Raw genomic sequence first — 18,314 nt, 5'->3', positions numbered from 1 at the left:
TGCATGCCAAACAGCGGAAGCTGCATGTGATAAACAGGGCTAAGCAATCCCACAACCAACGGATCAGATCTAAGCTCTACAATCCTGCCACATACAGTCGTGAATGATGGTGGACAATTAAACAACTAACAGGAGCACGAGGCTCCACAAATATCCCCATCCTCAATGATGGGGGAACCCAGCGCATCAGTGCAAAAGACAAGGTGGAAGCATGTGCATCCATCCTCAGCCAGAAGGGCTGAGTGGATGATCCATTTCGGCCTCCTCATGAGGTCCCCAGCATCGCAGATGCCAGTCTTCAGCCAATCCGGTACACTCAATGTGATATTAAGAAACAGCTGAAGGCACTGGATACTGCAAAGGCTATGGGCCCTGACAATATTCCAGCAACAGTACTGAAGACCTGTGCTCCAGAACTAGCTGCGCCCCTAGCCTAGCTGTTCCTAGGCAGCTACAACATTTGCATCTACCAGACAATGTGGAAAATTGCCCAAGTATGCCCTGTGCACAAAAACAAGGACAAATTAAGCAGAACCTCAAAGGTCATAATCTGTAGATTATTACCAGAGCCACATGCAAATTGGCATAGGGAAATAAGATTAGAAAAATGAATGCGAGGCTCAAAGACTGGTGTGGTAGATGTGGGTTTCACTTCGTGGGACACTGGCACCAGTACTGGGCAAAGTGGGGGCTGTACCGTTCGGACGGTCTACACCCGAACCATGCTGGGGCTGGTATTCTAGTGAGCCACATAACTACGGAAGTAGAGAGGGTTTTAAACTAAATAGTGGGGGTAAGGGATCAAACTTGGGAAGATGTGGTAAATCACAGAGTAGAAACAAGGCAAGAGAGAATGGTATTAATAAGGGAAATAAGCAAATGGTGGAAGCTTTGAACATATATTTTGTGTCTGCCTTCACTGTAGAAGACAAAAATAACATCCCAGAAATACTTGTAAATCAAGAGGTGAAAGGAAGGGAGGAACCTAAAACAATTACAATCACCAGGGCAAAGGTACGGAGAAAACTATTGGAGCTAAAGGCTAACAAGTCCCCAGGTCTTAAGTGGCTGCTGAGATAGTAGATGCATTGGTTGTAATTTTCCAAAATTCTCTAGATTCTGGAAAGGTCCCATCAGATTGGAAAATCTGTAACTCCTCTATTCAAAATAGGAGGGAGACAGAAAGCAGGAAACTACAGGCAGTTAGCCTAATATCTCTCAAAGGGAAAATGCTAGAATCTGTTATTGAGGAGGTTATAGCAGGGCACTTAGAAAATCTTAATGTAATCAGGCAGAGTTAACATAGTTTTGTGAAGGGGAAATCATGTTTGACTAATTTATTAGAGCTTTTTGAAGAAGTAACAAAGGGCGGCACAGTGGTTAGCACCGCAGCCTCACAGCTCCAGCGACCCGGGTTCAATTTTGGGTACTGCCTGTGTGGAATTTGCAAGTTCTCCCTGTGTCTGTGTGGGTTTTCTCAGGGTGCTCCGGTTTCCTCCCACAGCCAAAAGACTTGCAGGTAAATTGGCCATTATAAATTGTCCCTAGTATAGGCAGGTGGTAGGGAAATATAGGGACAGGTGGGGATGTGGTAGGAATATGGGATTAGTATAAATGGGTGGTTGATGGTCAGCACAGACTCGGTGGGCCAAAGGGCCTGTTTCAGTGCTGTATCTCTAAACTAAACTAAACTAAATTAAACGTGGATAATGGGGAAGCTGCAGATGTGGTGTACTTGGATTTCCAAAAGGCATTTGATAAGGTGCTATGTCAAACATTACTACACAAAGTAAGTGCTCATTGTGTAGGGGCTGACATATAAGCGTGGATAGAGGATTGGTTACCTAACATGATGCAGAGAGTAGGGATGAAAGGGTCATTTTCGGGTTGGCAAGCTGTAACTAGTGGAGTGCCAAAGGGATCAGTGCTAGGGACTCAACTATTTACAATCTATATCAATGATGTGGATGAAGGGACAGAATGTATGGTTGCAAAATTTGCTGATGACACAAAGATAGGTAGGAGAGTAAGTTGCGAAGAGGACATAAGGAGTCTGCAAAGGGATATAGATAGGTTAAGTGAATGGGCACAAATTTGGCTGATGGAGTATAATGCGGGAAAATGTGAACTTGCTCACTTTGGCAGGAAGGATGGAAAAGCAGATTATTTAAATGGCGAAAGATTGCAGAACTCTGCGGTACAGAGGGATCTGAATACTGGTATGTGAATCACAAAAAATTAGTATGCAGGTACAGTAAGTGATTAGGAAGGCAAATGGAATGTTACAATTTATTGCAGGGGGGAATAGAGTATAAAAGTAGGGAAGTTTTGCAACAGTTCTAGAGGGCCTACTTAAGAAAGGATATAATAGTTTTAAAAGCAGCTCACAGAAGGTTCACTCGACTGATTCTAGGGATGAAGGAGTTATGAAGGGTTGGACAGGTTGGGCCTGCATCCATTAGAGTTTAGAAGAATGAGAGGTTATCTTATTGAAACATGCAAGATCCTGAGAGGACTTGACGGTGGGTGCTGAGAGGATGTTTCCCCATGTGGGAGAGACTAGAACTAGAGTTTAAAAATAAGGGTATCCCATTTAAGAGAGAGATGAGGAGAAATTTGTTCCCGCAGAAGGTCGTTCATCTGTGGAATTCTCTTTCCTATTGAGCAGTGGAGGCCCGGTCATTGAATATTTTTAATGCTGAGTTGATTGACTCTCTTGTCAATCAAGAATCTAAGGGTACAGGCGGTAGGCAGGAAAGTAGAGTTGAGGCCACAATCTGATCAGCCACCATCTTATCAAATGGTGCAGCAGGCTCAAGGGGCAGAATGGCCTACTTATGCTCCTAATTTGTACGTTCATATGTTCGTATTAGGATATGTACCAGGTTAAAAAAAAAAGGCATTGAAGGTGCCAAACCAGTACTTGTGCTGATAATTCAGTGCATTATTAAGGGAGCGCTTCTTTGTTGGTGGTGCCGGCTTTTGAATGAGATGTTAAACCAAGGCTCTGTCTGCCTATTCAGATAGGCATAAAAGACACAGGGCACAATTCAAAGAATAGGGAGGATTCTTTGCGGCTGACCAATATTTATCCCTCATACAATATTACCAAAATAAATTAGTCATTGATTGCATATGCAAAAGACTTTGCTCTTTGCAAACTAGTTGTTGGAATTGCTTTATAAATGTCAACTTACAAAACTCAAAAAACGATGTGCAACTGAAAAACAGCCACAGGTCTACGAGGACTTCTATGTGGTTCGGAATCAGAACCTACAATTCAACCTTTTTCTGGAAAAACTGGAACCCAACTGCTATGCATAACATACAAATGAAGTAATTACAATGGAAATGCAGTGAGACATGAAATTCATAAATATGTTGTCATCTCCCAAATTCACGTACATCTTTCCCACAACTCCACAATGGGATCTGTCCCATCAGGTCTCCAAACCTACCAAAGCACTGAAATGTTCATAACCAAAGTCATAAATAGCTGTCAAGTACTTCAGGACAACCCAAGGATGTGACAAGGTGTTATGTAAAATGCAACTTTCTAAATTTTTCAGCTTTTGGTAACAAATGACATGTGAATTTGCTGAGAAATATAATAATCACTTCTCCTTTGGGAAATTCAGGCAACAAAGAAAAGGAATAAAAACAAGAAATGCTGGAAATACTCAGCAGGTCTGGCAGCATCCGTGGAGAGAGAAGCAGAGTTAACGTTCCAGGTCAGTGACCCTTCTTCAGAACTAAAGAAAAGGAATGTTCTACCAATGGTCCTGAGACATTCTGAGTAAAAGCAGCCCCTTAAGTTGGTGGCCAACTATATAATTCTGAACTTACACTATAATTTTAGTATTGGTGCAAAGAAAAACTGCTCTGCACCTAAAGTTGTAGTGTAAATGTGCAGTCAGAGTCCAACCTGACTCTGGAGTGATGTAGTGAGAGAATCATTGTGGAGGGCTTTTCCTCCAATGTCAGATAGATCCATGAATTTACATGACTTTTTGATGCCACTCTGTTGGCTTTACATTAATTTAACAAAGAAATCCTTAGTCTATTTTTGTAATACTACAGTACTGCATCTATTAAAATGCCTTTCACATGGGCAAGTTCAAGACTGGGCACTGACTGACGCTGACTTCACCAACCAATTAATGGGAAATTCTAGTACGTGCCAGGACTGGCTAGAATCTGACATCTGAGACACGAGACAGCTTACATTATCCAATAGAAAATGCACTTTTAAGTCCAGTTTTCAAAAACATAAATGTTATTGAAGTCACTGGGAAAGCCACAATTCATTCGCCTTCCATTCCAAATGAACAAGTGTCATGAAGACAAGAATGAGGCATATTAATTTTGTCATATGAACATTAATTTTAAACTGTTGCTGGAGTGAAGAGATGACTTGTTTAAAGAGATCAGCAGTGGCTGGGAAAACATTTGCATACTAAGAGAGACTTGGAGAGACAAAGGGATTGCTCATTGATTCAATTAACAGAAATTGGTCTGGGCAATGGTGATCCACATCTTGTCGGTATAAGAGAAAGAACTCCACACACCCCCCCCACCACTGAGAGCTTTGAAATCCACGAACACAGCAGTTTGTTTAAACAGTTCATCACATGATGGCCAACTTGGAGTTTTGAATTGTGCTCACAGAACAGTTTGAAGTCAGATTGCAAATTGCAACTGAACCTGGAACAAGAGAGCCTCTCTCCTGGCTGGCTCTCTCTCGCTTTCTCACAAACCTCTGGGCCCACTGAAGTCGCTTAAACCTCAAGAGAGAGAAGACTCCTATACTGAAACAAGTTAAAGCATGCACTGGGCCCCAACGAACAGCAAGACTTACTGGCAACCAGGCTCCACATTGAACTCAAAGAACTGTAAATAACTACCAGATATTGCCTCAAACTTTTCCCCTTTATTCTTTATACTTTTTGTGTCTCTATCTGCATATGTGTTTATCGCAAATGCATGCTAGTGTCGTCACGTCGCATATTTGTAGTCGTTAACCGAATTAGAGTGTAAGATTAATAAACTTCCACCTTTCTTCTTTAAATTGAAGAAACCCTGTCTGATTTCTTTGCCTTACAGTTGGAAAGAAGTGAACAAGGATTCACTGAAGGGGAACTAAAAACATAGTGTTTCTAAAATTAAACCCTTTTACAGTTAGACCAGGCAAAGGCTGAAAGGGAATCCCTAGACCCCTATCTCACTTGGTCGTAACACAAGGATGCGTGATGACAAGAGCTAACAATGGAATTGAAATAAAAGCAAAATGGACCACAACACTAAACTGCAATTTGCTTTATGTTTACCTTTTTGAACTGGTGCTGAATCACTTTGCTCAGATGGCAAGCCAGAACCTCCATCTTTCCAGTAGGGATTCAGTTCTCTTTTGTATATCTCAGCCTATAATGAAAGAAATCAATTAAAGGAATTGGAAGCATACTTAGAATTACAGCACTTAAAAAAGAAAATAACTCTGTATGCTTCCTTCCAATTTCCATAGGGTATATTTGGAGATTCTTTGAAAATTGATGCAATCGTACTCAAAAAAACCAAAGAAATCCAGTACAGAGAGGTTTATCAGTTCCTCTTACTACAGATATAAAGTTGGCACATTATGATAAACCTAAAAGTGTTGTTAAAAAAAAAGCAGGTAGGGAATTTAAATAGAGTCATAACATCACAGAAAGTGGCCTTTCGATCCATCGAGTCCATGCCGACTCTCTGTGGAGCAACAGTCAGTCCCATTTCCCCACTCTATCCCTGTAGCCTCCAAGTCTATTACCCTCAAGTGCCCATCCAATTTCCTTTTAAAATCAATCATCTCCGCTTCCACCACCCTCGTAGGCAGCGAGTTCCAGGTCATTACCACTCGCTGCATAATAAAGGTTCTTCCTCATATCCCCCCTGCATCTCTTGCCCAAAACCTTAAATCTGTGTCCCCTAGTCCTTGTACCATCAGCTAATGGGAACAGCTTTTCTTTGTCTACCTTATCTAAACCTGTCATAATCTTGTATACCTCTACTAAATCTCCCCTCAAATGGCTTTGCTCCAAGGAGAACAACCCCAGCTTCTCCAACCTTGTAGCTAAAATCCCTTGTCCCTAGAATCATTCTGGCAAATCTCCTCTGCCCCCTTTCAAGGATCCACACAAACTTCCTAAAGTGTGATGACCAGAACTGGACATAATATTCTAGTTGTGTCCTAACTAGAGCTTTATAAAGGATCAGCATAACCTCCCTGCTTTTGTCCTCAATACAACAACAACTTATATTTATGAAGCGCTTTTAAATAGTATGACACCGAGCCACAAACACAAAAGGAGTTATTAGCTCAGATGACAAAAGTCTTGGTCAAAGAGGTAGGTTTTAAGAAATGTCTTAAAGGAGGAAAGTGAGGTGAGGAGTCAGAGAGGTGTAGAGAAGGTATTCCAGAGCTTGGGGCTTAGGCAACTGATGGCCCAGCTACCAATGGCGGAGCGATTAAAATCAAGGATGCACACAAGAGGCCAGAAGTAGAGGAGTGCAGATATCTTGGAGGGCTGTGGGGCTGGAAGAGATTACAGAGATAGGGAGGGGTGAGGCCATGGAGCGATTTGAAAACAAGGATGAGAATTTTAAAATCAAAATATCTCTATTTATGAAGTCTAAGATCCTATTTGCTGTGCTAACTACTCTCTCAAAATGTCCTGACACCTTCAAAGATTTATGCACATGAATCTCCCCAGGCCATCCTGTCCCTGTACACACTTTAGAACTGCGCCATTAAGTCTATATTACCTCTCCCTATCCCTTCTGCCAAAATGCATCACCTCACACTTATCTGTATTAAATTTGATCTGCCATTTGTCTTCCCATGCTGCTAGCCTATATATGTCCTGTTGCAGTCGATTGGTATCATTCTCACTGTTTGCCACTCCTCCAAGTTTGATATTATTGGCAAATTTTGAAATTTTACTGTGTATTTCAAGATCCAAGACATTTATATACATCAAAAAAGCAGTGCTCCAAGCACTGACCCTTGGGGAACACCACTGTCTACCAGTCTCCAGTCTTAAAAACAACCATTTACCATGACTCACTGTTTTGAGTCTTTATCTAATTCTTTATCCAAGCTGACAATGACGCTCAATTTTGTTAATCAGCCTTTTATGTGATATTTTGTCAAATGCTTTCTTAAAATCCACATAGACAACATCCATTGCATTCCCTTCAACCTTCTGCTACTTTATCAAAAAAATCCAATTCAATTGGTTATGCATGGTCTGTCTTTTACAAATCCGTGCTGCTCTCCTTAATTAACTCAAACCTCTCTAAATGCCTGTTGATTTTTCCCCCTGATTATTGTTTCTAAAACGTTACACACCACTGATGTTAAAAATAATATTATAAAGTATAGAAAGTATCCAATCAATTTTTGGCTATCAATTTATTAAGATGATACATATCTAACAGATGAAATGTATCTTGGAAGTTACTTGCATAAATAGTAACCTGTACTTTGCATATCAAATTGTACTTTTACTTATCTACCATAACCCAGAAGCAAAGGTGACTGCAAAACAGATCACAAGTTTTGAAATGTGCAACTTTCAACTTCTGCCAAACCAGAATACTTAAAAGGAAGCCAGATGAAAGAAGTCTTTGACCCTTGACATTACTTCAATCACCAGCACATGATCAGAGGTAGTTCTATGAGAAAATTCAAAAGTAAAGGAAATGGCATTTCACCTCAGATCAAATCTATTTAGGAAATAAAGTTAAGTCTATCTACACATTCTAAAATTTTACATTCAAAATATATATTTATTGAGGAAACTAGACAAAGGGCCAAAGCTCAGGGATCTGGTTGCACCAAGGACTGAAAAAAGAAAGGAATGATTAGTTGATGGCAAACTTGGGGTTTAAAAGCTTGTAGATTGTAAAGAAAAGGGAAAGATTGTAAGACTAGAAGATCTCCAGTTTTGAAGTCCTGAAAAAACAATGTGTTAGAACTGGAATCGTACCAAGACAATTAGTTTCTACATTAATTAAGAAGGAGAAAGAACAGCATGGAGAACAGCATATTTTGAGTGCAGGAAGAATCAAGGGAGGAAAGCTCAGAGAAGCACAGATGAGTGTTTTGAGATCCACTTAAAACAAATGATCATGTGTTAATGGTTAAAAATATTAAACTTATATTAAACTTTTACAAGTATATAAAAAGGAGAGTAACCAAAGTAAACGTTGGTCCCTCATGGGCAGAGACAGGAGAAGTTATCACAGGAAATGAGGAAATGGCAGAGACACTGAACAAATATTTTGTGTCTGTATTGATTACGGAGCAGACTTTAGGGCCGTATGGTCTACTCCTGCTCCTATTTTTTATATTGTCACAAAATTATTTAGTGTTGATATAAGCAAATATGAACAGTGTGCACAGATCTTATAAAAGGTATCCAAAAGATAAGGCAATGGAAATCATATAAATCTGAGTTAGCGAGGAACCCCTTCACTGTCTGGCATCCTGTCTCAAATTAGCTACAATTCCCTTCAGCTGAATACTGGTAAGACAAACTCCCTCGTCTTTGGCCATCACCACAAACTCCGCACTCTTTGCTGCAGTTTCCATCACCCTCCTAGCTACCATCTCACACTGATGCAGACAGTTCACAATCTAGGCATCTAAATCGACCATGAGCTAAGTTTCCAACCCATCACAAAGATCACCTACTTCAACCTGCAGAACCTTGGCCACCTCCAATCCTGCTTCAGCCCAACTACTGCTGAAACACTCATCTATGCCTTTGCGACCTCCAAATTTTATCATCCAACTCCTCCAGCTGACTGGCTTTCCATCCTGCAGCCTCTGTAAGCTTCTGCCCATCCAAAATGTTGCTGCTCGTATCCTATCTTGTACCAAATTCTACTCACCCATCAACCCTGCCCCATTGTACTATATTGGTTCCCAGTCTTCCAATGCCTAAAATGTAAAATTCACACCTTGTTTAAATCTGCATACTCTTCCTGTCTTATGCCTCCCAAATTCTCCATTCCTCTGACACTGGCCTCGTAAGCATCATCCCCTCCATTCAGCCTACCACTGGCAGCCATGCTTACCACCAAGCTATGCCACACACCCCACAATTTCCTCCCTAAACACCTTTGCATCTCCAGCTTTCTCGCTTTCTTTAAGATTCTCCCTAAAACCCACCTCTTTGATCCAGTTTTGGTAAACCACACCCATATCATCTTCTTTGGCTCAGTGCTCACTTTATGTTTCTACGAAGCACCTTGGGGGATGTTTTTATGAGTTAAAGGCACTATATGAAATGCAAGTTGTTTTTGCTGTTGTTATCATCAGTCTAATAGCCCTAATTCTCCTTAATATACTGCACATCAGGAACTCTGTGTAGGATATTAATCATTTTCCTCCCTATGTCATTGATTTCAAAACAGACGATGAGTTGTGGCTGATCCCTCTCTTCCTCCAAGCATTTCTGCAACTGCTCCTGCTTCATTACATCCTTTGCTATGGGATCTAGAAGGCACACATCTACTGTTAGAGAAGTAAATGTCTATGCCTTTGATTATCTAATCTCTCACTACCACTGTGTTCTTGCTCTGCTCTCTCCCTTGTCCAACACCTAGGACAACTTTTTTTTTACCGGCACTGTGGCCTTGCTCATGACTGCCTCTCCTAACTTTTTTGTTATTCATTCATGGGATGTGGGCGTCACTGCCTAGGACAGCATTTATAGCCCATCCCTAATTGCCCTTGAGAAGGTGGTGGTGAGCTGCCTTCTTGAACCGCTGCAGTCCATGTGGGGTAGGTACACCCACAGTGCTGTTAGGAAGGGAGTTCCAGGATTTTGACCCAGCGACAGTGAAGGAACGGCGATATAGTTCCAAGTCAGGATGGTGTGACTTGGAGGGGAACTTGTAGGTGGGGGTGTTCCGATGCATCTGCTGCCCTTGTCCTTCTAGTTCGTAGAGGTCGCGGGTTTGGAAGGTGCTGTCTAAGGAGCCTTGGTGAGTTGCTGCAGTGCATCTTGTAGATGGTACACACTCCGCCACTGCATCGGTGGTGGAGGGAGTGAATGCTTGTGGATGGGGTGCCAATCAAGCAGGACTGCTTTGTCCTGGATGGCGTCAAACTTCTTGAGTGTTGTTGGAGCTGCACCCATCCAGGCAAGTGGAGAGTATTCCATCACACTCCTGACTTGTGCCTTGTAGTTGGTGGACAGGCTTTGGGAGTCAGGAGGTGAGTTACTCGCCGCAGGATTCCTAGCCTCTGACCTGCTCTTGTAGCCACGGTATTTATATGGCTACTCCAGTTCAGTTTCTGGTCAACGGTTACCCCTAGAATGTTGATAGTGGGGGATTCAGCGATGGCAATGCCATTGAATGTCAAGGGGAGATGGTTAGATTCGCTCTTGTTGGAGATGGTCATTGCCTGGCACTTGAGTGGCGCGAATGTTACTTGCCACTTATCAGCCCAAGCCTGGATCTTGTCCAGGTCTTGCTGCATTTCTATACGGACTGCTTCAGTATCTGAGGGGTCGCGAATGGTGCTGAACATTGTGCAATCATAACCTTTGGAACAAGTTATCAGTACTGATTTCTTTTTGCCAATGAAATGCTCACAGGGGATTCTCTACATTTCTTTGCCACTTCTCTTCCACCTCAACGACTGGTCATTCATTTCCAATCTTTATCCTTTATCCTTGTTTGACTGTACGGTGACCATTTCTTGCAACCCACTGCCTTCCATATACAATGCAGTCTCATTTCCTCAAACTCATGAGCTTGCCTGTATGCAGCCAGACATTTTCTCCATTAATACAAAAGCAAAATACAGCAGGTGCTGGAAATCTGAAATAAAAACAGAAAATGCTGGAAATACTCAGCAGGTCTGGCAGCATCTCTGGAGGGAGAAACAGAGTTAACGTTTCAGTTTGATAACCCTTCATAACAATATTTCCTCCAAGTGTCTTTGCCCTGGATACTCAAATCGTATTGCAATGGACCAAACTGCTTGTTACTTGCATGGCATAGAACAATTTTAGGTGTCAAAGCCAAGAGACACTGGCTGCCCAGTTAACAGAGGCCTCTTCTTCTCTCCACCCATGAAGCTTATGGAGACACTTTTCCCCCTCCTGCTTTCTAACCCACCAAATGCATACAGGCCTGCTCCCAATCTTAATTCCCCATTTATCACAATTCTTGACTCCTTACTGCTTTGCATGGGGATCCAGCTCTGTTGCACACACTGGGCATGAATTCTTAGTCTCACTAAACTAGGAATTCACACCTACTGCATGCAGCAGAGTTGGACCCTTGAAAAATGCAACAGGAAGGAATAGAGAACAACATTAACTGATTTTTTTTTTATTTCCGATTTCCAGCATCGGCAGTATTTTTCTTTTATTTTAGTATTAACTGATAACCAGGGAATTTGGGGATTTCACTGTCTGGGTTTGCATTACAATCTGCTATTTGAGTAGCTCAGCTAAGACCGACCCAAGGACAGGCTCCAACTGTCTCACTGATTAACCAGATTAAATCCAATGGTTACTTGATTATATTTCTATGATAGAGAGCAATGTTATTTCCTAGTAATATTGGAGCATTACAGTCAAATATTTGATCTTCCAGTGAAATCATCATGTGCAAATTGAATGGAACATTCTTGTTGATATAGGTTATATCATCACAATCAACTGGAAAGGGCAAAATAAAACATCTTCCAACTTATAGCTGATACCACTTTTGGGGGACTGAATAACACATACTTAATGTATATATCTGGGAACAGGAACTGCATACAATTATATTTCCTCCAGAACAAGAAAAAATATGGCCAAAAAACAAATACGAAAGCAAAATACTGCGGATGCTGGAAAACTGAAACAAAAACAAAACAATGCTGGAAATACTCAGCACGTCAGGCAGCATCTGTGGAGAGAAAAACTGACTTAATGTTTCAGGTCTGTGTGACTTTTCATCAGAACTGGCAAACATTAGAAATGAAATAGGTTTTGAGCAAGCGAAAAGGGGAAGTGGGGGGGGGGGGGGGGGAAGAAGAACAAAAGGGAAGGTCTGTGATAGGGTGGAGGGCAGGAAAGATTAATTGACAAAAGGTTTCATAGTGCAAAGCCAAAGCAGGTAGTAATGGGACAAGTGAAGAAACAAAAGATGTGTCTGGATGAGATGCAAATGACAGGATAACAGCTGGCCAAACACAAAGAAAAGGGATTAAGAAAGAAACAAGGGGTTGGTGGTACAAAAAAAGAACCAGCAAAAAAAACAAACACTAATAAAGAAAATAAATGGAGGCACAGGTTATAATCTAAAATTATTAAACTCAATGTTGAATCCAGAAGGCTGTAAACTGCCCAGTCGAAGGATGAGGTGCTGTTCCGCAAGCTTGCGTTTAACTTCATTGAAACACTGTAGCAGGACAAGGACAGAAAGGTCAGAGTGGGAGCAAGGTGAAGAATTGAAATGACAAGTGACAGAAAGCTCGGGTACATGCCTGCGGATTGAACGGAGGTGTTCTGCAAAGAAGTCACCCAGTCTGCGTTTAGTCTCCCCAGTGTAGAAGAAACTGCACTGTGTGAGCAGCAAATACAGTATACTACATTTAAAGAAGTACAAGTAAATCACTGTTTTACTTGGAAGGAGTGTTTAGGGCTGTTGACAATGAGAAAGGAGGAGGTAAAAGGACAGATGTTGCACCTCCTGTACTTGCAATGGAAAGGTGCCAGGTGTAGGGGTGACTGAGGAGTGGACCAGGGTGTCTCGGGGGAACGGTCCCTTCAGTAAGCTGAAAGGGAAGGGGAGAGGTAGATGTGTTCCGTGGTGGCATCACGCTGGAGGTGGCGGAAATGACGGAGGATGATCTGTTGAATATGGAGGCTGGTGGGGTAGAAGGTGAGGTCAAGGGGAACCCTATCAAGGTTATGAGAGGGAGGGGAAGGGTTGAGAGCAGAGGTCGAATCTCATCTCTTGCTGTGTATTCATGATACCCTCTGACCTTTCTCTCTCTGAACGATCGGTCTTCAGCAAAGGTGTCTGCTTCATCCCCTTATGGCTCCACCTCAATGAATTTCGAGCTTGGTATGACGCTGAGCTCTTCTTCCATCACCTCCGACGCTGTGCCCACTTCTTTGGCCAGGAGGCATCCCCCCGCACAGTGGATCTTTTTACTCGTCTCAATATTGTCCCTCTACCTGGACCGCTTCCTCTGGGCTCTTACACTCCCTCAATCTTTTCACTGAGAACTGCCGACACGACATTAACCATCTCAATTTCTCTGCTCCCCTCACCCGCTCTAACCTATCTCCCTCTGAACTTGCAGCATGCCATTCTCTCTGGTCCAACTCCAACATCATCAACATCAAGCCTGCTGGCAAGGGTGGTACCATTGCTGGCTCACGTACCAACCTCTACCCAACAGAGGCCGAAGGCCAATTCTCTCACACTTCCTCCTACCTCCCCCAGAGCATGATCCCACGACCGAATATCAAGCCATTGTATCCAGGACTGTCACTGATCTCATCTCCTTTGAAGATCTTCCCTCCACAGCCTCCAACCTCATAGTTCCCAAATCCTGTGCAGCCTGCTTCTACCTCCTTTCCAAAATCCACAAAGACGACTGCCCTGGTACACCCATTGTTTCAGCCTGTTCCTGTCCCACTGAACTGACTTCTTCCCATATCGACTCTATTTTTATTCCCCTTGTCCAGTCTCTTCCCACGTACATCTGTGATTCTTCCAATGCCCACTGTCACTAAAACAATTTCCAGTTTCCTCTTCACCATGGACATCCAATCCCTTTACACCTCCATTCCCCTCTTTCTTGAATGGAAGCTCAAGCAGTCCTCATCCACCACCACCACCCTCTGCCTGGCTGAACTTGTTCTCACATTGAACAACTTCTCCTTCAACTTCACTCTCATCCTCCAAATAAAAGGTGTTGCTTTGATTACCTGCAAGGGTCCTAGCTATGCTTGCCTTTTCCTGGGTTATGTGGAACATTCCTTGTTCCACTCCTGTTCAGGCCCCAGCCCTCACCTCGTTTTCAGGTACATTGATGACTGTATTGGTGCCGCTTCCTTTTCTCCCCCCCGAACTAGAACATTTCATTGTTTCCAATTTCCAGCCTTCTCTCACCTTCACATGGTCCATCTCAAGACTCTTCCCTTTCCTTCCTCAACTTCACTGTCTCCATTTCTGGGAATAGACTATCTACCAATATTCACTATAAGCCCAAGGACTCCCACAGCTACCTGGACTACACTTCCTCACACCCCACTTCCTGCAAGGACTCGATTCCATTCTCTCAGTTTCTCCGTCTCCATCGCATCTGTTCGGACGATGCAACATTCCATACTAGTGCATCTGATATGTCTTCCTTTTTCCTCAACCGAGGATTCCCCCACATGTGGTTGACAGCGCTCTCAACTGTGTTCGATCTATTTCATGCACCTCTGCTCTCACCCCTTCCCCTCCCTCCCAGAACCACCTTCCATCTCATCAACCTCTGTATTCAACAGATCATTCTTCACCAGTTCCACCACCTTCAGCGTGATGCCACCACCAAACACATCTTCCCCTTCCCTTTCAGCATTCTGAAGGGACCATTCCCTCCACGACATCCTGGTCCACTCCTCAGGCACCCCAACTCCTCCCCCCTTTTCTACGGCACCTTTTCATGCAAGTGCAGGGGATGCAACACCTGGCCTTTTACCTTCTCTCTTCTCACTGTCCAGGGCCCTAAACACTCCTTCCAAGTGAAACAATGATTTACTTGTACTTCTTTCAATTTAGTATACTGTATTTGCTGCTCACAATGCAGTCGCCTTTACACTGGGGAGACTAAACGCAGACTGGGTAACCGCTTTGTGGAACACCTCCATTCAGTCCACAAGCGTGACCCCGAGCTTCCTGTCACTTGTCATTTCAATTCTTCACATTGCAGACACTCTGACCTTTCTGTCCTTGGCCTGCTACAGTGTTCCAATGAAGATCAACGCAAGCTTGAGGAACAGCACCTCATCTTTTGAGTGAGCACTTTACAGTCTTCCAGACTCAACATTGAATTCAACAATTTTAGATAGTGTTTTTTGTTGCTGGTTCTTTCCCCACTCACAACCCTTGTTTCTTTCTTAATCCGTTTACATGGTGTTCGAACAGCTACTATCCTGTCACTGACACATCATCCAGACACATCTTTTGTTTCTTCACTTGTCCCCATTCCCACTTTGGTTTTGTGTCATGAAACCGTCTGTCATTAATCTCTCCTGCTCTCCATCCAATTACAGACCTTCCATTTTGTTCTTCTTCCCCACCCCCCCACCCCACCTTTCACTTGCTCAAAACCTATTACATTTCCAACTTTTGCCAGTTATGATGAAATGTCACACAAACCTGAAATGGTAACTGCTTTTCTCTCCACAGATGCTGCCTGACTGGCTCAGCATCTTGCTTGTGTCCAAAATACATTGTGCAATCTATATTCAGTCCTGAAAGCTGAGCGCTAAAAGTCCAAGGACTTCATTTCTATTTGTGCTTATATTTGTTTTACTTGCTAGTCTTGCCTGTTTGAATTTTTTTTTTTAAAGTGTTGTTACCTCATTGATGGATAAATCCTAGATCAGAAAATCTAGATATGATAGTATAGTATACACAGCCTGCGATAATTGCAAATGAATGAGAACACCATTCTACAATTGATAACTTCTGTATGTGGCTCATGAAACCCCATGGTATGTGACTAAGTAGCCTATGAAGACAAAAACTTGGACACGCCAAGCCTACAATAAATATGGCAAGCAGAGAATAAAAAGCAAGTTAATGAATTCAAAATCATACAAAGAATTTAGTGGACATGCTCCCTATGACTGAAAGCAGACCTGTTCAAGAAAGATGTGGATAATCCCAAGAAAAAACCAGAACAGAAAATGCTGGAAATACTCAGCAGGTCAGGCAGCAGTTGTGGACAGAAGTTAACAGAAACACGAACTCTGTTTCTCGCTCCACAGAGGCTGCCAGACCTGCTGTGTGTTTCCAGCACTTTGTGTTTGTTATCGTTTCAGATTTCCAGCATCTGCAATACTACATTTTTGTATTTGTGGATGATCCCAAGTTTGAGAGAATCTGACAGATGTGGAAATTAACCTGGCATGTTACTACTTCTAAACTCAAAGAATCAACCCCTCTCTGCAAATAGCATTCATTACTTAACACTGCCAACTGCACAATACTATCAAACAGGAGACTGACAGATTCGATCTACTGCAAGGGAGGAATGAGAAGCTGTCTGAGAGACAAGAGGTTATGAAACATCTACTTGGCTTTGGGTAGGAAAATTTTCTTTTATGTAATCCAACCAATGGAAGCAACATCAATCTAACTCGCGGACTGGAAAAATCAGATCGTGTGACTACAATGCAGAGTAAAATCAGCAGGATAAAAAAACAGCATTGCACCCAATATCTTCAGTTTCCTGATGGGTGGGTTAGATAAAAGTTCTATGCCTATATTGCTAAAACAGACACAAGATCTCTGCTCAGAATATGGATATTACTGGTAAACCTGCTTTCAATAGAGGATGAAATATACTCTGATGGCAAACAACCATTTTTTTTCTAAATACAGTGTTTATTTATTTTTTTTTAGAGATACAGCACTGAAACAGGCCCTTCGGCCCACTGAGTCTGTGCCGACCAACAACCACCCATTTATACTAACCCTACAGTAATCCCCTATTCCCTATCACTTCCCTACACTAGGGGCAATTCACAATGGCCAATTTACCTATCACCTGCAAGTCTTTGGATGTGGGAGGAAACCCACGCAGACACAGGGAGAACTTGCAAACTCCGCACAGGCAGTACCCAGAATCGAACCCGGGTCCCTGGAGCTGTGAGGCTGCGGTGCTAACCACTGCGCCACTGTGAACTTTCCTGCAATGTTCTGACTTTACACTACCTACGTTACTAAATCGATTTTGGAACACTGGTTACAATATTAAAAACAACTGTATATGGGTAAGCTTGCACATCTTTCATTGTTAAACAATGCCATGATATAAAAATTTTCAGCCTTGTTTTCAGATCCCTCCAAGGTCTTGCCCATCCCTGCAATCTCCTCCAGCCTTACAACCCTCCGAGATATCTGCGCTCCTCTAATTCTGGCCTCTTGAGCTTCCCCAATTTTAATCACTCCATCACTGGCGGTCATGCCTTCAGCTGCCAAGTCCGTAAGTTCTGGAATTCGCTCTCCAAGCTTCTCTTCTCTTTCCTCCTTTAAGATGCTCCTTCAAACCTACCTCTTTGACCAAGCTGTTGGTGATGGGCCCTAAATTTTCCCATGTGGCTTGGTGTCAAATTGTGTTTGTTAGCGCTCCCGTGAAACGCCTCGAGAAGTTTTACCATCTTAAAGTCACAATATAAATACAAGTTGTTGTTGTTGAAAAGTCACAATTGCAGCTTGGTTCTCTTCCCCCAGTATTAGCAGAGGGTCGATAGAGGCTAACATCGCAAGACCAAGATGAGAAATTGGAGGAGCTGTGCAGGACTAAATAGCTCGAAGTGTCATTTTGTGCCCCTTGATACATTAGTGCCACTTCATTTAAATTACTGTTTTGAGTTGGGTTACACTGTAATACAACGTAGTACACTACTGATACTTTGCAATACAGTATATAATTAATTGGCTACTTAAATTATATGTTTATCTGATGTTCATTAACTTTTGCTTTCATGTTTTCTCATTACCTGTTCCATGGCTTGCACCTTCTCTTGCTCCATTTCTTTCTCCTTCTGCTTTCCAGCTCGGATTGCTGTAGTTGATACAGTCTTTAAAGACATGAAGTCTAATGTCATCCATTCTTCCCTCTAGCACAAAATGAATACATCAAAGAATATATTTGACTACATAAATTAAAACAATTACTAATTCTGCAGAGTTAAACTCCTGTTATATAGTTATCCCACCCCCAACGAAGAACTAGAAGGCTGCTTAACACTACAATTGATGTTTTGTTTAAAGTTAAGCTGGTGCCATCTAAAATATTTTATCAGTAGTCTACGATTTATGACGAGCATGGCACCACACCATCTATCCTCTGCAAAGTATGCCAAAGAAAGTTCTTTTGCATCATTAAGGAGACAAAACCTGCAGCATCAGTCCCCCAGTTAAATAAATAGGTGCTGTAGTTTTAAAAGGCAACTTCCAATACCAGTTTGGATTCTAGGTAAGCACTGGCTCTTTATTATGCCATCTCACTTGCAACCAAAAGGGCTGAA

The 18,314-nt window shown here is 42.4% G+C and overlaps 1 protein-coding gene across 3 annotated transcripts in view; it reads right to left on the bottom strand.

Moving 5' to 3' along the window:
* Positions 1-18,314, bottom strand: part of cwf19l2 (CWF19 like cell cycle control factor 2) — a 231,319-nt gene that overhangs the window by 119,689 nt on the left and 93,316 nt on the right. For all 3 annotated transcript variants that reach the window (XM_068033738.1, XM_068033739.1, XM_068033741.1), the window contains exons 5-6: positions 17,784-17,903; positions 5,328-5,421 (exon numbers count right to left, since the gene is read on the bottom strand). In XM_068033738.1, coding sequence (XP_067889839.1) covers positions 5,328-5,421; positions 17,784-17,903 — 214 coding nt within the window. The remainder of the gene's footprint in view (positions 1-5,327; positions 5,422-17,783; positions 17,904-18,314) is intronic.

Source organism: Heterodontus francisci, chromosome 6, assembly GCF_036365525.1.
Source record: "Heterodontus francisci isolate sHetFra1 chromosome 6, sHetFra1.hap1, whole genome shotgun sequence".
Lineage (NCBI taxonomy): Eukaryota > Metazoa > Chordata > Chondrichthyes > Heterodontiformes > Heterodontidae > Heterodontus > Heterodontus francisci.
This window is presented reverse-complemented; position numbering and strand designations above follow the sequence as displayed.